This window comes from Podarcis bocagei, assembly GCF_964188305.1.
Source record: "Podarcis bocagei genome assembly, chromosome: 1".
Classification (NCBI taxonomy): domain Eukaryota; kingdom Metazoa; phylum Chordata; class Lepidosauria; order Squamata; family Lacertidae; genus Podarcis; species Podarcis bocagei.
In genome coordinates this window covers 133052339-133075019 of record NC_138125.1, presented here as the reverse complement: position 1 = coordinate 133075019, position 22681 = coordinate 133052339, and the positions used below count along the sequence as shown (strand labels likewise).

At 42.3% G+C, this 22681-nt stretch overlaps 1 protein-coding gene across 1 annotated transcript in view; it reads right to left on the bottom strand.

Moving 5' to 3' along the window:
* The window catches only part of PARD3B (par-3 family cell polarity regulator beta), a 622948-nt gene that overhangs the window by 366588 nt on the left and 233679 nt on the right, over positions 1-22681 (bottom strand). Inside the window, exons 12-13 of the mRNA XM_081200610.1 lie at positions 11226-11399; positions 3973-4096 (exon numbers count right to left, since the gene is read on the bottom strand). Of these exons, the coding sequence (XP_081056736.1) occupies positions 3973-4096; positions 11226-11399 (298 nt within the window). The remainder of the gene's footprint in view (positions 1-3972; positions 4097-11225; positions 11400-22681) is intronic.

Genomic DNA, 22681 nt, shown 5'->3' with positions numbered 1-22681 from the left:
CGAGGTGGAGCGGCTCTGTGTTTGGTGTGGAGAGAACAATCTGGCTCTTAATACGGCTAAGACCAAGGAATTGGTGGTGGATTACAGGGGAAAAAAGGCGGACATTCAGCCCTTGTATATCAACGGGGAACGGGTGGAGAGGGTGGCGGAATTCAGGTTTTTGGGAGTGACTATGGATCAGGGCATGACTTGGAGCGCAAATACCACTGCTCTGGTGAAGAAGGCCCAGCAGAGAATTTATTTCCTCAGACTTTTAAAAAAGAACAATCTGAGTGAGAGACTGCTGGTGTCCTTCTACCGAGGCTCCATAGAGAGCATACTTACATACTGTATTTGTGCTTGGTTCTCCAGTTGTACAGCTAGGGAGAGGAAGGTGCTCCAGAAGGTCATAACCACAGCCCAAAGGATTATTGGTCACCCTCTCCCACCTTTGGAAGAACTGTACAGTTCCCGTTGCCTTAGGAAAGCAAACAACATCCTGCAGGATCCATCTCACCCGGGATACAGTCTGTTTGCACTACTGCCTTCTGGCAGGAGGTATAGAAACATCAAGTCAAGGACAAATAGACTGAAAAACAGTTTCTATCCAAGAGCTGTGGCCTTTTTGAATGCTGTAACTCGATAGTGAGATCTGGGAGTTTTTGGGGGTGGGTGTGGGTGTGGTTGGAAGGTGGTTTGTTTGGTTGTTGTTGTTGTTTTGCTTTTGTTGTTTTTAAGGGATGGCATCCAATTTCGTTGCACTTGTGCAAGGTTGCACTAGTGTAATGACAATAAAGAATCTATCTATCTATCTATCTATCTATCTATCTATTTGAGTGTTACACTTCTGTTTTGAGTGCCACGCTTTCGTTTTGAGTGTTACGCTTCTGATTTGAGTGTTATGCTGAGGTCTGTCTGTTTTTGCTATATACATATTTTTCGCTCTATAACACGCACCTGACCATAACACGCACGTAGTTTTTAGAGGAGGAAAATCCGTAGGCATGCCACCCGTAGGCATTCCCTCCATAACACGCACAGACATTTCCCCTTACTTTTTAGGAGGAAAAAAGTGAGTGTTATGGTGCAAAAAATACGGTATTTTGATTTTTGTTTTTATGACTGTTCAGCTGCTAATTGATGGATTGTGTGACTGATTGTTTATTGCTTTCATTTTATGTATCAATGGTCTCGTTAGATAGTAAAATTCATGTTAAATTGCTGTTTTAGGGGTTGTTTTTAAAAGTTTGGAACAGATTAATCCATTTTGCATTACTTTCTATGGGAAAGCGCGCCTTGGTTTTGGAACGCTTTGGTTTTGGAACGAACTTCCGGAACAGATTAAGTTTGAGAGCCAAGGTACCACTGTAAAGAGTTAGCTGCAACTTTCTTCTGTGTCATTTGCTGGCCAGCGCGCTCTGTGACAGTAGAATATTGTGCCTTGTTGATTGATTGACACTGCCATTGTTGAAGGGGGGGGGAGAATCCACACGATGTCAGCGTTGTTAACAAAAGTACATACATCTGTTAGTGTATAAAATTTGTTTTAACAAATAAATAACATATATATATGCACATAGATTTAATATTAAATATATTACACATATTAATTATATTGCAAACACTTTACGATATGGAAATTTAATTCAATGTGCGGCCCCCAGGTTCTGTGTTGAAGTTTGGGAGGTTGGAACCACCCTCCTGTAAGTTACCATATTTTTCGCTCCATAAGACACACCTGACCATAAGACGCACCTTGTTTCTAGAGGAGGAAAATGAGAAAAAAACCATTCTGAATGAAACAGTGGATGTATGATTTTTGTGGTTCATGCTGTGGCCACATGCTATGTGATCCAATGGTGAATTTGGGGTGACCCAATGTAAAAATTCTGAGGATCCATGGGCTTTGACCTCCCCCCTCCTAGGCAGCCTCCACTAGCGTCCCTTATCTCTCTCCCGATCCCACCAATCAGCTGCTTCCTTTCAATACCCCCTTCCCTCTTGTTTGCCTTGGTGTCTTTTCCTTAGCTGGAGCAGTTTTTTTGCTCCTCCTTTTCTTCTAATTTCTCTCCTCATTGATTGAGTCTTCCTGTCTCCTCTCCTTGCAAGTTTGCTGTCTTTACCTCCCCCCTCCCAGGCAGCCTCCTTTATTGCTAGCGTCCCTTATCTCGCTTCTGATCGCTTGCGATCAGCAGCTTTGTTTCAACACCCGCTTCCCTCTTTCAAAAGAAAAAAAAAGAAGCATAATCTGCTTTTCGCCCCTGGGCAATTTGGCTCCAGGGACCATGCATTCGTTCCATAAGACGCACAGACATTTCCCCTTACTTTTTAGGAAGAAAAAAGTGCGTCTTATGGAGCGAAAAATACAGTAAAACCCTGACATAGCTGCCACACCATAATGAACTAAAAGAATCAGAGAGGAGCAAAATGGCTGCAGTCACCTCCCTGGAAAGCAAGCAGCTTCTGATGGTTGTGCTCAGACATAATTGGCTTAGAGTTATGTGCAAACATGGCCAACTTTTTAGAGCTCATCTCTCTATATTCCATACTGCTGGAATCTGCAATCTATGGATAAATGCAAGCTAACCTCTGTAGTTCAATACCCTTTGAATCAACACAACTATATGAACAATTGCAACCTTCACACTCATATTAATTTATTGATATCTCGATTCAAAGAATTTAAAGCCCTGCCATATGTACTCTAATAGCCTGTGAAGAGTCAAAGGTTCACTACTCCCCCCCATACTGCAGTGCAGGCTAGAAAGCTACAGAAAATCTCAGACCGGTTTTCACTGAATGGCGGTTGGCTGCAAAAACTCCTACGTGAGGTCAAGCAGCATCTATATGGTCCACGCTGGATAGGTGTGTTCGGCTACAGTAGAAAATAAAAATAAATAATTTCTGTGAATAAAAGGAAAAGACCAAGAACTGCCTTGTTTGGGCTTGCATGTGTCTATGCGAGCAGACTCAGCAAACTGTTATTGAAATGGGAGGGGATTGTTGGTTTGTTTTGTTCTTGTTTTTATTATGTATTATGTATTTTGTAAGGTAAAGGGACCCCTGACCGTTAGGTCCAGTCGTGACCAACTCTGAGGTTGCGGCGCTCATCTCGCTTTACTGGCCAAGGGAGCCAGTGTACAGCTTCTGGGTTATGTGGCCAGCATGACTAAGCCGCTTCTGGGAAACCAGAGCAGCGCACGGAACCGCCATTTACCTTCCCACTGGAGTGGTACCTATTTATCTACTTGCACTTTGATGTGCTTTCGAACTGCTAGGTTGGCAGGAGCAGGGACCGAGCAACAGGAGCTCACCCCGTCGCGGGAATCTGAACCGCCGACCTTCTGATTGGCAAGTCCTAGGCTCTGTGGTTTAACCCACAGCGCCACCTGCGTCCCTTCTATGTATTTTGTAAAGAATAATAATAATTCAGAGTTTTTAAGGAGCGTTACATCTAACAAAGCAAACAACAGGGGGTTTTTTTTCAGCCAGAACTCAGTTGGATGCCATCGCCATTATAAGAGAACAAGGGAGGCATTTGTTGTGAGTTGTGGCACCTCTTTTTCTAGAAAAGTAGGACTAGCAAACAATACACGCAAAATATTAAAAACAAATAACTAAGAATACGTCCATAAGTCACTAAAAGCAACTCTGGGTGCCGCCTTAAAACCAGATACACAAGTTTAAGAACATAGGGATGAAGAACTATAGGAAACAAACACTACAGCTACACTTTCCACCTGTAACTGTTTTATATCCAGTCTTATGTGTTGGGCCAGCAAGCTAGAAACTGTCACTTAAAAAGTGGAATTTGTGCCAGGAATCTAATTTGCGGGTTCTGAGTCAGCTCTTCCACCTTCCCTGAAATCTTCACGTCTGCACTTACTCTAATTAATTGCCTTCGATGTCGAAGAGTTTCTGAAAACAAAGCGCCACCAAACACACACAAAAAAGGTTTAAAGCAAAAGTTAAAGTAGGATGCGCAACACTCACCTTTCAACCTCTCCTGAGGGCAGCAGGATACAAAACACTGGACAGCAGCATCACTCCGTCTCGGAATGGTTGTAGAATTAATGTTTCCCTCAAGATCCAGTTTTGGAAATGGTACGGCAGGCTCCTATGAGGAAGACGGATCACATTTATTGATGTAAAAAAGGACTAACTACCACACTAAATATATCAGTCTCCCTATCTGCTACTCAATTTGTACATTATTTATGAAGTGTTTATTGCATATTATCAATGCTCAGAGCTGAAAACAGTAAAACAGCCTTTATTTTTAAAAAAGAAGGCATCAATAGTCATTGATGAAGAAACAAAGAGACATCCAGCTTGAAAAGAGTCCTAGAATTTAATCCACTAGGTAATGATCCCAATTACTGCAGCAAATACAGTGGTACCTCAGGTTACATACGCTTCAGGTTACAGACTCCGCTAACCCAGAAATAGTACCTCGGGTTAAGAACTTTGCTTCAGGATGAGAACAGAAATCGCGTGGCAGCAGCGGGAGGCCCCATTAGCTAAAGTGGTGCTTCAGGTTAAGAACAGTTTCAGGTTAAGAATGGACCATTCGGAACAAATTAAGTACTTAACCTGAGGTACCACTGTATCCAAGAATCCCATTCTTTGCACTTGAGGCTGAGCCATAAATTCTCTCAATTCCAATTTGCGAGAAAGAAGACGAAGGGGCAGAAGGACATAACTGACCTACTTCTTCTGCCCATTCTTTGCCATTTCTTGTTTTGTGGCAGAGCTACTCCTCCTCCTTAGAATCCTCAAGTTGGAAGCCACCATATTGATGTCCTTTAATGCCCCTTAAAATGAGGTGGTATGATGTCACTGCAGTCTTAATCTGGGAACTGACTCAAACCCTGCAATCATCATCCGAGGCCCTTCTTTGTGGGCCTCCACCACGAGAGGTCCAGAGAGCAGCAACATGAGAATGGGCCTTTTCTACGGTAGCTCCCCATTTGTGGATTGCTCTCCCTAGTAAGGGACGTGGGTGGTGCTGCGGGTTACACCACAGAGCCTAGGACTTGCCGATCAGAACATCAGCGGTTCGAATCCCCGCAACGGGGTGAGCTTCCGTTGCTCGGTCCCTGCTCCTGCCAACCTAGCAGTTTGAAAGCACGTCCAAGTGCAAGTAGATAAATAGGTACCACTCCAGCAGGAAAGTAAACAGCATTTCTGTGCGCTGCTCTGGTTCGCCAGAAGCGGCTTAGTCATGCTGGCCACATGACCCAGAAGCTGTACGCCAGCTCCCTCAGCCAGTAAAGCGAGATGAGCACCGCAACCCCAGAGTCGGTCACAACTGGACCTAATAGTCAGGGTTCCCTTTACCTTTACCTCCCTAGTAAGGCTGGTATTGTATTTTTAATATTCTGTTGGGAGCCGCCTAGAGTGGCTGTGGAAACCCAGCCTGATAAGCGGGGTATAAATAAACTATTATTATTATTATTATTATTATTATTATTATTATTATTATTATTATTATCATCATCATCCAAATCCAGTTTAAAGCCCACATCATGGTAACAGTTTCATAACATGGCAATATATTGTGACGCACAATGTGTACGTGTTATGTAAAGAAACATGATGTGGGGGGGAAACGTGAAGTTCCTTTTTCTAAATCTCCAAAAGGACCCTCACCGCAGAGTTGGGGATCTCAGCCTTGCCTTGCAAGGCCCAGCACCTTGCAAATGTTTTCTGCAACAAAATGCCCCCTTCCTCAGATTACGTTTGGCATTCCTTGCAAAAAACACACACACACTACAGTGGTACCTTGGGTTACGAACTTAATTCGTTCTGGAGGTCCATTCTTAACCTGAAACTGTTTTTAGCCTGAAGCGCGCTTTTGCTAATGGGGCCTCTTGCTGATGCCGCACCGTTCTCATCCTGGGGCAAAGTTTGTAACCCAAGGTACTACTTCTGGGTTAGCAGAGTTTGTAACCCGAGGTGTTTGTAACCTGAGGTACCACTGTATTCATGCAGACAGCATGAATGGCTATCCTGCCATCAGTGACATCAGTTAGAACTGGCTACATAATTGGCTACATAATATTGTGGCACCATTCCTGATTAGCTGTGATCACCTACGAGTGATTCAGAAAAGAAAAGGCATTTGGGGAACAATAAGCACTGAAGTAGCAGCATCCAGGAAAAACAATGGCACCAAGTAGGACTGGGGAAAAGAAGATGGATATTCACAGAATCCAAATGTGTGGGTTTTTTTGGAAAATATTTCTACCACAACAAATTTTTGGCCTGAAAGTGAAAACCGGAGCATATTCGGCACAGTCCCTGATTATGCCCATCAAAAGCAGAATGCAGAATAGCGTTTCTTCTGACCACAACTGGCTTCCCATTATTACTCCATCTGTGAAGGCAGCTTGTAGCCTTGTCAAGACAAGAAAAACTGTGCCAATGGTAATTTTCTGACAGCCAGCTGGTTCCCTTCTCTCAGTGGCTGCCACATATGCTCTGTAATGAATGCACACCAGAATGGCTTTGGAAGTAAATGGCAAACCCTTTGGCTTTTCAAAGTTTCCCTCTCGCTCATCAATAACAATTCCAAATTCGTTCTGACATTTGCTTTGTAAAAATAAACAATTTACTAAGCAGAATTAGTTTTGAAGGACTAATTAACTGTTCTACTGTAAAAAAAACCACACACAAAAACTGAATACGATTCCCTCACATCCATGTCTATTAAAAGCACTTTGCCTTCATTCAAAACTATTTGCAAAAACATGCCAACTTGGCCTCTATTTCGCAAATCTGAATTCACAGGCGAAGTAGATCTTGCTTTCAAGGTGCAATTACTTTTAGCGGTTCTCATATATATATATATATATATATATATATATATATATATATATATGTATGTATGTATGATTTCTCATTAAAGCTTTTAGACCATTTCAAAATGAATTGGAATCACAGCCAAACTACGGTTAGTTGAACTTGTTTCCCTCTGAAATCAGTGGGATAAATTAATCGTGACCTAAGTCCGACTGATTTCTGAGGAAATTACATTACATTAGCTTAGTCTGGATCCAACCCACTGTAACTATTTGTCCGTGTCTGCCTTTGTGCATTTTGATCGCATATGACCCAAGCAGTTAATAAAGTACCTAATATGTATTAGGTGTTGCACATTTATTTTATTTGATTTGATAAAAAAAAGTCGCTGTTGATAGGCTCGGAATTCAAAAATTGTTAGAAAACAGAGGGGAGTTGGAAGGTAGGGGAAAATGTGATACAAGCCTGGACAGTCTGGAAGGAGGACAGAATACAACAATTAACCTAAGATTGGGAATGAAACAAAGACTGTAGCTAAGAAGTCAAATACATTGGGAGGGAAATAAAAGAGATAAGCAGATAGTTTTCAGCAATTCTGTAGAGTAAGACAAAGAAGAGGACAATGGAATGTCATGGACTGGCTGGATGCTGAGGAGCGGTTGGAAGAAGAAGAAGAAGAAGAAGAGGAGGAGGAGGAGGAGGAGTTTGGATTTGATATCCCACTTTATCACTACCCAAAGTAGTCTCAAAATGGCTAACCATCTCCTTTCCCTTCCTCCCCCACAACAAACACTCTGTGAGGTGAGTGGGGCTGAGAAACTTCAAACAAGTGTGACTAGCCCAAGGTCACCCAGCAGCTGCATGTGGAGGAGCGGAGACGCGAACCCGGTTCACCAAATTACGAGTCCACTGCTCCTAACCACTACACCACACTGGCTCTCTGGAGGTGCCAGGTGGGGAACCACAAGAGAAGAAGGCTCAGAGCCCAAGGAGTGGTGGTGGGAAAATGATGAGTGGTCAGTGGGAGGACAAGATTTCGGACGCTGAGGAGTTAACAGGGTTTAGTGAGCAGGAAGAGTCTGTGGAGCAGTCCAGAATCAGAAGCTGGAGAGCAGGAGGTCCAAGAGGCAGACTGCTGAAGAAGCCGAGGGGTCTCCTGCTCCTGCTGCGACCAGCTCCTCTCCCTGTTGGTGTCCCAGAACCGACAGTGATATGAAGAGTGCAGAGCAAAGACAGGCAAGGAGGCAAAGTCTCAGATTTGGGAAGGACTGGGAGGTGGGGAAGAGACTTAGACAACTGTGGAAAGGCAGGCATCTTCTCTCTCCACAACTGCCTGATAGGCGTAAAAACTACCGGGATGAGTTGCTGTGCTCACGAGGCCTGGCTTCCTGAGCAGACCTGGTTTCCTTGAAGAGTTACCGTATTTTTCCATGTATAAGACTAGTTTTTTTTTAACAACAACAAAATAGGTTAAAAATTGGGGCTCATCTTAAACATGGGTAGTGTTGAGGGGTGTTTCCTTAATTTGGAGTCCTCCAAAATAGTGGGCGCCTTATACATGGGGGCGTCTTATACATGGAAAAATATGGGAATTGCACTGATGCCATTTTGATTTATTGCTGACATGGGGCTTCCCACCTCCTTTCCCACCACATCTCCCCAAATTGGCTCCAGGGTATTTAAGAGAACCCCCAGAACAGTACTCAGGGAGGGGAATCATTCTATGGGCATAGCTGTCAAGCGTCCCTTATTTGGCGGGACAGTCCCTCATCCCAGCGCCATGTTCCGCTGCTGTCCCTTATTGATGATGTCCCTTAAATAAGCTACTGAAGGTAATGGGGCCCTTTCTATGTCCAGCTGTCCTTTGTCAACAACAAATTGTTGCTGTTTCTTTATGCTGAATATATGCTATATGGTAATTTATGGACCTAATAAGTATATAAAGCCATTTGCACATAACAAAATATGTATTTTATCAAAGTAATTGTTGATCCCTTATTTTGGCTGCTGATCCCTTATTTTTGAGGCTGCTGGTCCCTTATTTTCAAATCTGTAAGTTGACAGCTATGTCTAAGGGGCAAGTTACAACTGCTTGTGCAGATGGGAGTGTTCATCACAGAGTGGCACTGAATTCCACCCGACACCCCAAAAAACAAGTTTTTCTGCTTCTTTGAAAGCAGATTCTGTTCTCAAACCTTTGCAATACAACTCCCAAATTCTCTTATATGGAGAATTCTGAATACCTCACAGGGGCAAACTATTACTAAACACACATACCTTATAGGAGAGGCAGCTGTAAATTAACGGCAACTGGGGTGGTGGTGAGAAATCTGCTTTTCTAGCTCTCTGATAAACAACAGAATCAATAGCTCAACAACTGATCAGTACGCTGCCTAATTAGAGAGCATTCAGCTAGTGAAACAGAGCTGTCATGAAAAGGTTCCATTAGTGTCCCAGCCAATAAGAAAATAATGGATTTTTAAACATATCCTGCTGTACTAAGCTGGGATGCAGCAGAGAGGGAGGTAGCGCAGGTAAGGGGAAAAGGAAAGGGTCATGCCCCATTTCGCTATAGTCTTCAGCCGCAAATGGAATTACAATTGAACTGCAAGCACATCCTATAAAAATTAATTTCTGTTTAAAATGAGTTTGATTCAATAAAGAGCTGGTTGTATATTCTTCAAAGAGAACGTGCTAGAAGTGTGGGTGCATTTCATACGTACATAGCCATATTTTTTTTTTGTGGGGGGGGGGACTCAAACAGCTTTTAGTACAGGATTTCAATAGGATATTCAACTGCGGGGTGTTGGTAAATCTGACGAAAAAAATGTAAGTGAAGGCCATTGATCCTGTTTCAGAAGACCAACAGGACCCTAATTTGTTGATAAAAATTGAACACAACTATACATCAAAGGTACAGTTGCTAATTCTGATATAGGGTCGCTTAGGTCCATTCTTCTGCATGAACAGCTCCTGTTGTTGCACTACAGTAAATAAGAATTACAAATGTCCCTATGTGATATTTCGTCCTGCTTCTCCAATATACACAGAACAAACAGCTGGTCTCTAAGGTGCTACTGGACATTTTTTTAAATTTTTTATTCCAATATAAACATTATGGTAAACAGAGTAAAGCGTAAGATTTAGTGCTCCCCCATTAAACCACAGTGCTTAGTTATTGAAAAAACAGGTAGACTTCAATAAATTTAGTGGTGGTTGTTTGCCTAAAAATTCATAAATGGAGAAGGGTAAAAGGTAAAGGACCCCTGGACAGTTAAGTACAGTCAAAGGTGACTATGGGATTGTGGCGCTCATCTCACTTTCAAGCCGAGGGAGCCAGCGTTTGTCCGCAGACAGTTTTTACGAGTCATGACTAAGCCGCTTCAGGTGAAACCAGAGCATCACACAGAAACGCCGTTTACCTTCCTGCCGGAGCGGTACCTATTTATATACTTGCACTTTGACGTGCTTTTGAACTGCTAGGTTGGCAGGAGCCGGAACAGAGCAACGGGAGCTCACCCCGTCACGGGGATTCGAACCGCCAACCTTCCGATCGGCAAGCCCAAGAGGCTCAGTGGTTTAGACCACAGCATCACCAGCATCCCTTAAATGGAGAACACCTCCTTTGGTTGCCCAATCATTTTGGGTTGCAATTGTATTCTGGAGCTCCTCTCACAATTTGTAAATTTTTTTTTCCAAAACCATTCATACCCCAAGTTCCATCCTGTATACAGGACAATGTATTGAATTAATAGACTGGAGTTGATAAAAGTAGAGTCCCCAAAGAGCTGGGGGGGGGGGAGGTCGGCAGCTGGCCAATGATAGGAGAACTGGTAATATATTCAGACAGTGGCAGTCCTTAACCACCACAATTGGGGGGGGGGGGTAGGAGCCAGATATTTGTAGAGGAGACAACCCAACATTAGAAGAAGCAAGACACTGTTTCTTGGGTCACCTGCAAGCTAGTTACTTGCTCTTTTAACAAACCATGGTTATAACAAACTATGCCTTAGTGTTATGCTTCTCGGTAGTAGCGCCTGCCCTGTGGAACACCCTCCCAGCAATAAACAACTATTTTACTTTTAAAAGACACCTGTTTAGGGAAGTTTTTAATGTCTGACGCTGTATTCTTTTTGATATTTGGTTGGAAGCCACCCAGAGTGGCTGGGGAGACCCAGTCATATGGGCGGGGTATAAATAAATTATTATTATTATTATTATTATTATTATTATTATTATTATTATTATTATTATTATTATGCACCCAATGTCAATACTAACTGGTTGCTCTTGTTCTAAGAGGATTTTATAATAATAATATTCCAAAGGAATTTTCAAAGGAAAATAATAGCAATGTCAACCGAATCTCCTCACAGCGGCTGTTACACAATGATGGACACATCTCCCATAAATGCATAAACAGAGACAAATGCTTTGCATACTGCTTCTGTTTGCCTGTCCAGCCTTCTGAGAACCACCAGCTGGATCATCCCACGAATGTTTCCTTCCATGGACATGGAACGCCTCAAGGTCTCCATAGCTTCATGGTTGGATTTTCCAAGCAGGGATTCCCCATTCACTGCAATCAGCTGGTCATTTATTCGCAGCCGTCCATCCTGCAAAGGAAGGATACAAAACATATTAAAGTGAAAAATCCCAGATAGTGATAAACGGAAAAGTACAGTGGTACCTCGGGTTAAGAATTTAATTCGTTCTGGAGGTCTGTTCTTAACCTGAGACTGTTCTTAACCTGAAGCACTACTATAGCTAATGGGGCCTCCTGCTGCCACCGCGCCGCCGGAGCACGATTTCTGTTCTCATCCTGAAGCAAAGTTCTTAACCCGACGTACTATTTCTGGGTTAGCGGAGTCTGTAACCTGAAGCACCACTGTATTTGCTTTTTAAAGATAAGAAGAAGAACACTTGCAAGTTTTGCATATGATTTGTGCAGTATTAAAGAACAAACTGACAAATATTCATTTTAAAAATTATTCATGTGTATGACCTGGGAAACATATTATGAAAGTGGTGAATGCAAAGGGGGAAGAAAAATTTCATCTTGGTTACTGGCTACTTCAAAGCGTGGGGACAAATCTTAGAGAGAAGATACTAAAGGCAGGTTTAGCAGATTGTTGTTGTTAACAGAACCAGCTTCCTCCAAAATCCGTTCCTTACATTGGATCCTAAGTCTGAACTAGTGAAGACATACAGGCCATTCAATGGACCACGCAGCATGTTCTGGGTGCACCGCAGGAACCCCATTCGGAACCCAACAAGCTGTGCCAAAAACCTGTCAAAAATGCCACAATTGGCCCAACACAATACGAGAAGCTGAAGAAAAATGGAAGAGCGTCAATGCATACCTAGAAGACTTTCACAGGTCCAAGGCAATATTTGGATTTTAATTCGCCATTAAAAAATAAATACCGTATTTGTTGCTCTATAAGACGCACCAGACCACAAGACGCACCTAGTTTTTGGAGGAGGAAAACAAGGGGAAAAAAATCTGAATCTCAGAAGCCAGAACAGCAAGAGGGATCACTGCACAGTGAAAGCAGCAATCCCTCTTGCTATTCTGGCTTCTGGGATATCTGTGCAGTCTGCATTCGCTCCATAAGACGCACACACATTTCCCCTTACTTTTTAGGAGGGAAAAAGTGAGTCTTATAAAGCAAAAAATACGGCAAATCTCTGACCACCAACCAGATTTTGAGTGGCGACCTACAATACACCAGGGGACGAGGCTGTCCAGAAGTTACTGAGCTACAGCTCCCATGATCCTTGACCATTAGCCATCCTGATGAGAGTTGGGAGTTCAGCAATATCTGGAGGGCAACAGATTCCCCATCCCTGCCGTAAGACAGATGGTACAACAGTGATGAAGCGCCAAACGCATTCTTAATCTATTTGCCGCATCTCACGTGGAGATCTGTGGTACTGAAGCCACAGGTTTCTTTTGGATAGCAAGGAAAATTGAAATAAGTGGAAGTGTGCCACGCAAGTCATTTCAAGATCCAGCGCCCGCCGCTGATTCATATGCCCTACAGTATACAACATTTCTCTCAATCATAGAGATATGGTAGTACTTCTTTATTAAGGAAGTGGTTTTTCTTATCTGAGAGACATCTTAGTTCAAATTATTCATGTTGATGCCATAAACCTGAAGAAACCTAATATGGGCTGAAAGGGTTTGCGGTAAAAAAAAAAGAGACCCATAGTAGAGGAAGCAGAATTGAAAAACCATTAGGCTGCTTACAGTGAATTTGATTCAATCATAACCTCATTAAGAGTTTTCTATAAGCACTCGTCAGGGTTGCTTACATTTCTCATATATCTTAGTGGTCCATAATATGTATATTTGCTATTCAGATACACCCATCGTTAAAAGCATTCAATGTATTTGTGTTACATTGATGCTACGTCTAACTAAGCATTTTCTCCTTATAACTAGTGATGAAAGCTGTTACAAGAACCATGAGCACTACCGCACAACCGATGAGGAAAGGAAAAAATGGGTTATGAACAGGATGGGGGGGGGGGAATAAACCAAATTAGTGAGACAAGAGATGGAAACTTATAGCAAACAAAAGAGTTCTAATCTAGGCAGCAAAACGTTTCATGAGTGGTGCAACATCCTTCACAACCAGAATCTCAATCTTGGACACAACTGGGAACATTTATAAACATTTTGACAACCTTGTATTGTCACTATTACTGTATACACAACATACATTTTTAAGTCACAACACCGCAAAATATATTCACATTAACATTCTACTTTTTAAAGTGCTGAAAAATTTACATGTCAGCAATGGTTTCATAGACACGTCATGACAGGAAGTTGTATTAGCTTCTGGAGTATCACGTATTGACATTTGTATTTTCCTTTTCTTTTTGCTTGTAAAAATACAAATGTAGAAACATTTCTATAAATATACATACCAGACACAAATATTAGGCAAATGTGTCAGAATTAACATTACCAACAATTCAACATATCATCATATAAAAAAGTAAAACCTAAACTTTAATATTTTAAAGAATTTTTAAGTATCTACTCCATTAAACTTAAGTGTCCACAATTACTGTGGTACCAACACTATCACACCTAATTTTATTTTAGCAGCAAAAAGGTGTTACATGAATCTATTTTAAATTATTGTATCATATACACTATAAAGTTGCATTATAATGGGCTTCTCTGGTTGAAAGGATAGGGTGCAAATTTAACAAATAGATTGGGCCCATTTTTTTTTTATTTTTTTTTTGCAATTGGTCCTTTTCCCATTTTCCCTTGAATCAGTAAGTTTGGACAATTGTGTTGCTATTCTTTTTAGTGTTATTATTTACCATAATTTTCCCCCAACCTTCATTTGTTAAAGCCCACCTTCCATTTGTTAGGATTCCAGGGCAGGTTGCAAAAACAATTCAAGAAAAAGACACGGATCAAACAGCTGTATCAAAACAATAAAACATCATATAAAATATATTATAATTACAAACAATTCTATATTGCAGAAGCAACCCATCCAACTGTGGGGTTCTAGGCAATACCTTCAGCTCACAGGAACCTGAAGGAAAAGGGTTGTTTTTTTTTCCAATTGGTGCTGAAAGACCACGAGCACAGTGGCAGACATCTCCGGGAAGGGAATTTTACATCCGGGATGCGGCAAAAATCTGTATAGTACTGATGTACAGTGGTAGCTTGGTTCTCAAATGCCTTGGTACTCAAATGCCTTTGTTCCCAATTGCCAAAAACCCAGAAATGTTCCAATTTTCGAACGTTTTTCAGAAGTCGAATGTCCAATGCGGTTGTCAGCTATTGTTTCCAGGGCACCTGGACCAATCAGAAGCTGCGCCTTGGTTTTCAAACATTGTGGAAGCCAAACAGACTTCTGGAATTGATGAAGTTTGGTGTTTTTGTTTTTGCTATTTATTTTGTGCTTTTCTTTTTGAGGCTTTTTCAGTTAATTTGTATTTGTGACTGTTTAGCTACTGATTGATTGATTGATTGATTGATTGATTGTGTGACTGCGGAAATGGATAAAAACCTCCCATTCAAAAAATGACTATCATCAGTGCAGGTAAGAAAAAAAATAATAATTTTTATATACTGTCTTATTTATTTTATAGTACAGCACAATGTTTATTGCTTTCATTTGATGGATCAATGGTCTCATTAGAAAATAAAATTCATGTTAAATTGCTCTTTTAGGGGTTGTTTTTGAAAGTCTGGTACGGATTAATCCATTTTGCATTACTTTCTATGGGAAAGCTTGCCTTGGTTTTGGAATGCTTTGGTTCTGGAACAGACTTCCGGAATGGATTAAGTTTGAGAACCAAGGTTCCACTGTACAGTAAATGGACAAAAGTACAAAGATTCGCAAAATGTTTAGGGGTATGCGCCCCCCTGCATCCCCTCAGAACAGAAGCACTGCCCAAAACCATACTTGAACTCAGATTGATCCAGGTAACAAAAGTCATCCAGGAACACTTGGCCATTGTTTCATTGCAGTTGTTTTACCACTTTCTCCCCAAAAGGGGCATTGGTGATTGGTTATGGGAAAGAGAGGGGGAGGAGACAGGAAGATTCTTCTTTTGTGTGGCTGATTGTATGCAATACAAATGTGTATGCAACAGAGGTAGCACTGTGGGTTAAACCACAGAGCCTAGGACTTGCTGATCAGAAGGTCGGCGCTTCGAATCCCTGTGACGGGGTGAGCTCCCGTTGCTCGGTCCCTGCTTCTGCCAACCTAGCAGTTTGAAAGCATGTCAAAGTGCAAGTAGATAAATAGGTACCACTCCAGCGGGAAGGTAAATGGCGTTGCCGTACGCTGCTCTGGTTTGCCAGAAGCGGCTTAGTCATGCTGGCCACATGACCCGGAAGCTGTACGCCGGCTCCCTCGGCCAATAAAGCGAGATGAGCGCCGCAACCCCAGAGTCGGCCACGACTGGAACTAATGGTCAGGGGTCCCTTTACCTTTACCTATGTGTATGCAATAACAGGAAGTTGCAGTTTTATTCAGTAAGTAAAGAAAACTTGCAGTACTTTTTTAGTATTATTTTTTAAAAAAATACAAACATTGCATTAATAGTTGTCATATGGTTTTAGTTTGGAGAGATAAAATCGGATATGGAAATATGGAATTATTGAAAGAGGTAGGACTGAAATTTCAGATTTGCTTTGAAGTTCAGGCCGTGGGAAGCCGCAAAATCAGAACTAAATTCGGAAGACAATTGGATGTTTTTATTTTAGTTTTTTATTTTTATTGGACTATGATTATGATTTGAATGTTACTTGGATGTTTTTATTGGAAAATTAATAAACGCTCTAACAAAAAAAAATTAGTTGTCATTTTAAGGGGAAATATCTTTTGTAAGTTTGGACTGAAGACAGCAAGACCACCTCATAGAACTGTGTGCATGTTTCAGTGAAAAACGGGGGTGGGAAGCAACCTCAAATATCTTATTTACTGCAATGTCTTGCACAGGTTTAATTTCCCTGCCCAAAGTGATACTTGGCCAATGAGAAAGGAGCAAGGTACAATGCGCACCACATGGGGGACACATCTGTCAGTGCAGCATTAAAAAAGTCTTTGGTTTTGGAACGCCTTGATTTTGGAACGGACTTCCGGGACAGATTAAGTCTGAGAACCAAGGTACCACTGTATTACATGCCACTCTGATTGACAGCAGTATGAGCAGAACCTCCCCTGCTTGTTGTTTAGTCGTTTAGTCGTGTCCTACTCTTCATGACCCCATGGACCTGAGCATGCCAGGCACTCCTGTCTTCCACTGCCTCCCGCAGCTTGGTCAAACTCATGTTCGTAGCTTCGAGAACACCGTCCAACCATCTCATCCTCTGTCGTCCCCTTCTCCTTGTGCCCTCCATCTTTCCCAACATCAGGGTCTTTTCCAGGGAGTCTTCTCTTCTCATGAGGTGGCCAAAGTATTAGAGCCTCAACTTCACGATCTGTCCTTCCAGTGAGCACTCAGGGCTGATTTCCTTCAGAATGGAGAGGTTTGATCTTCTTGCAGTCCATGGGACTCTCAAGAGTCTCCTCCAGCACCATAATTCAAAAGCATCAATTCTTCGGCGATCAGCCTTCTTTATGGTCCCAGCTCTCACTTCCATACATCACTACTGGGAAAACCATGGCTTTAACTATACGGACCTTTGTTGGCAAGGTGATGTCTCTGCTTTTTAAAATGCTGTCCCCTGCTTAGAGTCGGCAAACAATGAGAGAAGAGCTCTTTAAAATACTTGGGCCACATGGGCCACTCAAAGTTAGACGCACAAATACCAAAGTCTTAAATTGTTCACACAGCGGCACACAAGCAGAAATCATTTTCCACTGTGATGGTTTCATAGTGAGATATATGATGCAATCTTTATTTGGACCTCCCCCCCCCCCCGGTTTCTCCTTTTAAATCTGCCACTCCACATCCTTTATGTAAATATACTGCATGAAAGAAGTGACAGAGATAATTAAATACTGGGGAGGCAAAGAATGCGTAAGAACGTTTCTAGGCCAAAGTCAAAGGCAGTGTGCCCTGTGACAATGCTGGCAGGAATTCACCTAGAGGATGTGATCTGTAACAGATAAGGGGGTCCCCCCCCCCCACTTTCTATTAAAGAAGCACAGAGCAGGCATTAGACACGGTATTCATCATCTTTTGTATTCTAATAAAATCCTCACCAAAGAAATCATTCATTTCAATGGCTGAAGGAAAGAATGAGTATTTTATTGTTGCGATCTTTTTTCATGGAGGTTTTGAAGAGCTCTTCCACTTTTTGCGAGCACAAAGCTCCCTTCTTTTGTTAACATTTCACTCTAGCCATTTTAGCGTCGCTTCAGAGTCCTTAAAAGTATCTTCAAACCTATGGAAGATTTGTTCGAATGGAGCTTGGAATGTCTGTCCTACAAATTAAGGACAAGTAGAGGGGTGTCTCGCTCCATTCTGAGCAGACGGCGGGATACGCTTGGGCTGTGCTGATCTTGCCTTTTTTGCAAGTCAGGAAAGCTGGAGCTTGGAGCTTAGGGTGAGAACTGTAATAATGCTGGTCCAATAACCATAGTTTACAGGACCACAAAGAGGCCTTGTGAATTAACAGGCCATGATAAAGGCACCGAAATGAAACATGCAAAGGAGGAAGAGAATGGTGAAGGGTGAGGATGTTGGCACATTGTTCATTCACAGTTCAATAAACTATTGTAGCCTTATTAGACTTTACCGATTGGTGGGCTCTGCGTTGCTCCCGGACAGGAGAAAGGAGGTCAAATGACACCGAGGGTTGGTTCAGAGAAAGAGTTCTTTATTTCTGCTCTCTGGGACAGCAGAAAGGCACCTGTGTGGTGTGTCCACAGCAAGTCCAAAGAAAGGAGAGATTTGTTGTTGTTTAGTCGTTTAGTCGTGTCTGACTCTTCGTGACCCCATGGACCAGAGCACGCCAGGCACTCAGTCTTCCACTGAGAGATTACATGCAGTATATATATCCTCCAGGCACCCTCTCCCCCTTCCCCAGGAATCCAGCCACGTCAGCTTGTACACGCAGGTTGACATCACAGATGTTCCTGCTCTGGTACTCTTAACCATAAAAGGGTTTTCCTTCCTGTACTTCTGACCATAAAAGGGTATTCCTGTTCCTATACTCTTATCTTGGAGCAAGAGGTCACCAACTCCAAGAACACACTCTGGCGTTGTTCCCGTCTGTGCATCAGAGTGTGGTAAGATAAGACCCAGACATGTCATCCCTACTCCACTGGAACAGCCAAGGTCATCCATTGCCGTGACTGATAAAGGAGAGAGCTTTGTTTATACAGCTGTGTTCTTGTTATGCATTTGCTCAACAGCTCAAGTTAATGCATTTTAGAAATGCTCCCTTGGAGAAAGAAGAAAAGGGGGGTTTGGGGTCCCGTTTCAAACTGACTACACAGAAACCCATTCCTTCACTATGGTATATTATTAGCTCAATATTATTACACCAGCAAAGGGCCATGGAATATCAGTCTCCTATAAAGACCATTTCAGCCAGAGTCCAGTGCTGAAGGTACTGCTTTTCGCTAGCAGTCGACCCTGGTCAAGCACTCTTATATAACTTCTGTGACTTCATCCCAATGCTGGTGGGACTATAAGAAGACCTTCATCATCATCATCATCATCATTTGAATTTATATACCACCCTATACCTGGAGGCCTCAGGGCGGTTACAGAATAAAACCAAAATATAAAACCACAAAATACATAATCAAAATAAAAACAACAACCAATAACACCCCCCCAAAACCCCACATTTTAAAAGGGGATAGGTTGTCAATCAAGTCAACCAAAGGCCTGATTAAAAAGGAACGTTTTGCCTGGCAACTAAAGGTGTATAATGAAGGCGCCAGGTGAACTTCCCTGGGGAGAGCATTCCACAGATGGGGAGCCACTGTCGAGAAGGCTCCGTTCTCATGTTACCACCCTCCAGACTTCTCAAGGAGGCGGCACACGAAGAAGGGCCTCAGAAGATGATCTCGGGGTCCGGGTATGGAAAGAGGCAGTCCTTGAGGTATTGTGGTCCTGAACTGTTTAAGGCTTTATAGGTCAAAACCAGCACTTTGATTTGGGCCTGGAAACTAATTGGTAGCCAGTGCAGTTGGACCAGGATCAGTGTAATATGCTCAAACCGTCTTGCTCCGGTGAGCAACCTGGCCACTGAATTCTGCGCTAGCTGAAGTTTCCGAACCATCTTCAGAGGCAGCCCTACACATAATGCATTGCAGTAATCTAACCCTGAGGTTACCATACATATCATAAATCTAACCCTGAGGTTACCATACATATCATACATTTATGGTGGGAGTGCAACAAGCTTACTGGGCTTTGGTGACACATTTCTGATGTTGTTCCCAATATTATTGGGTGGACCATCAAACTAAAACCCTGCTCTGGCCCTTCTGCCACTAGATGCGAATCTCGACCCCCCCCCCTTATACATAAGGACCAATTGTCATGCAGTTTACTGCTGCCTGTTTAGGGATTACCTCTCCATCTGAAAAGACTCCAAGGTGTGTTTCTGACTGGATGGCAAGGGAAGGTTTGGGATCTAGTTCTTTCAGAGCAACTCACACAACATAGAAGGGTTGCTAGAGGTCCGACAAAACACCGTCATTTTGACAAGGCATGATCCCCATGTATCAGATATGGCAATAGAGTCACCTCTAGCCACTCACACGTACTTATGGAGAAGCTATGTCATTGGCAGTTGAAGCCATGGCAATGCGGGCAGTGACTCAGTTACCCGAAAATGTCCCTGTTCAATTCTTCTACTTATAGGTGACTGATATAAGCATGTAACACACTGCAAGTTTTGTTGGAACAGGTCAGTGTTATTTTACTACAGAATCAATAAAATAAAAATATTCTCCTTGTTTTCCAACCTACCCAGCTTTTTCCATTTCAGCCGCATGATCAAGAGCAGGCACGTCCAACAGGTTGATCACAATCTACCGGTCAATCGCAGGTGTGTCCCTGGTCAATTGTGGTATTAAGGAAAGTGATTGCCTGTGTGATCTTTAATGATCCCCCCAAAAGCTCAACAACTCTGGGGCATCCCCCTCCCCCAAAAAGTTCAAGACTTTGGTCACTTCTCATTTCTGGCAATTAGTAGATCACAGCCAGTTCTTTTATACTGGGAGTAGATCACAGTCTCTTGGAAGTTGGACGTGCCTAGTTTAAAGGAACTGGTGAGTAGGAGGATTAATTATTGACACGTAATTTCTTTTTAAAAACGGAACTATGAAATCCCCATCAATTTACTTCAAATCACTCAGAGATCTACTAGCTGATCTAACTTCTGCTCACCCCTGGTTTACAAGACACCTCAAGGAGAGATTGCAAAGGCTGCAAGTAGAAGCTCACCAATACCATAGAGGCTACAGCTTGAACAAACGTCTCTACTTCTGAGTTCTCACTTCTAAAAAGGGTGAACTTAATGGACTCCCTGATCCTTATAGATAGTCAGCATTTTGAGCACTGTTTCTTCAATAGAGTGGGCGAAGATTCCCAGTGCTGGATAAGTCATTTCCTGCAATTTCTAAGGATCTACACTGTCATTTTACAGAGCAGTCAATTCCCCTTTATAACTAAGAACAGTATTTCTAGTACAATATTACAGTGGGCGAAAAAATTGAATTTGCTTTAGTATTAACCTCTTTCCTGGATGCTATCCCAAGGCATTTCTGAAACTCATTTATTAGACTAGCTTCACACTCACATTCTCTCCTCTCACTTATCACAAGCTATCTGTAAAGGGACTATCCTTACAAAAAATAATGATTTTATATGTTACAGTTTCACAGCTGAACTTCGGTTCACTTAAATTCAATGTATACCCTCAAGCAAACAACATTTACAGTTCTAGGAAGGAGCAGAATGTATTTAAAGGAGGAAACGCATAAAATCAAGAGCAGCAAGGAAAAATTAAAGATATTTTATGAATTTCATGCTAAGAATGGGAAGCCCAGTCTTAAGGTTGGAAAGTGTGTACATGAGTGCCTGAATGGAGATAGTAGATAAAAATTCCACATCTACAGATGTGTATATCCACCCGAACATCTGCACTCCCCTATTCATGTTCTTTCTAATGTTGTTGTGGTTGTTTAGTCATTTAGTCATGTCCAACTCTTTGTGGCCCCATGGACCAGAGCACGCCAGGCACTCCTGTCTTCCACTGCCTCCCGCAGTTTGGTCAAACTCATGCTGGTAACTTCGAGAACATTATCCAACCATCTCGTCCTCTGCCGTCCCCTTCTCCTCAGCTTCAGGATCTGTCCTTCCAGTGAGCACTCAGGGCTGATTTCCTTCAGAATGGAGAGGTTGGATCTTCTTGCAGTCCATGGGACTCTCAAGAGTCTCCTCCAGCACCATAATTCAAAAGCATCAATTCATTTCAGTGTACCTAATTCAAATTTTTATAGCAAAAACTAGTGCTGTGCAAGGTAGAACTCTGCCACAAAAAGCAAAAAAAAAATCATTTCACCCTGAACTATTTTTAAAAAGATGGATAGAATTTTGACTTTTATTGCCTTTTTCTCCCCAAGGGTATTGGCTCCCCCCCAAAAAAGAAATGCATGCTATGATAGTTTCTAGGGGCTTATTATACAATATATGTAGAGGACCAGGGAAGAAGTGAAGTTGACTTGTAATTTCTGCATGTGTTACCTTCTGGAGATAGCGTGGAAAGGCGAAATCGTGTAAAGTGGTATCTTGGGTTACATATGCTTCAGGTGACATATGCTTCAGGTTACATATGCTTCAGGTTACAGACTCCGCTAACCCAGAAATAGTGCTTCAGGTTAAGAACTTTGCTTCAGGATGAGAACAGAAATCTTGCTCTGGCGGCGCGGCAGCAGCAGGAGGCCCCATTAGCTAAAGTGGTGCTTCAGGTTAAGAACAGTTTCAGGTTAAGTACGGACCTCTGGAACGAATTAAGTACTTAACCCAAGGTACCACTGTATAGCCAAAACCAGCTCTCCGACTTGCTTCCAAGAGCCTCCCAGAGCCCAGTAAACAAGTCTGAGAGCGTGAAAGCTCTTTCTGCACTGTTTTTCTCCAAGTAAACTTGAAATGGCTTGGCAAATGTTAAAATATGTGTATGTTGCAAGCCGACTGTATTGAAATTGTATTGAAGCATCAGTTTGTGTGTCTCTTCTCTGTCCTTGCCCTCCCACATTCAGCATGGTAGTCAATAGTGTCTAAACTGGAGTGGGTTGGGGTGTTTTCTTTTAATAGATTGGAGGTCAGGGTAGATCAGAACTCATAGATAAATGTGACCCCTTCCAATTCATACACTGCCTACAAAAATCAATTAGAATAAATAAATAGATTCAAGCCCAAGAACCTGATTGTATTG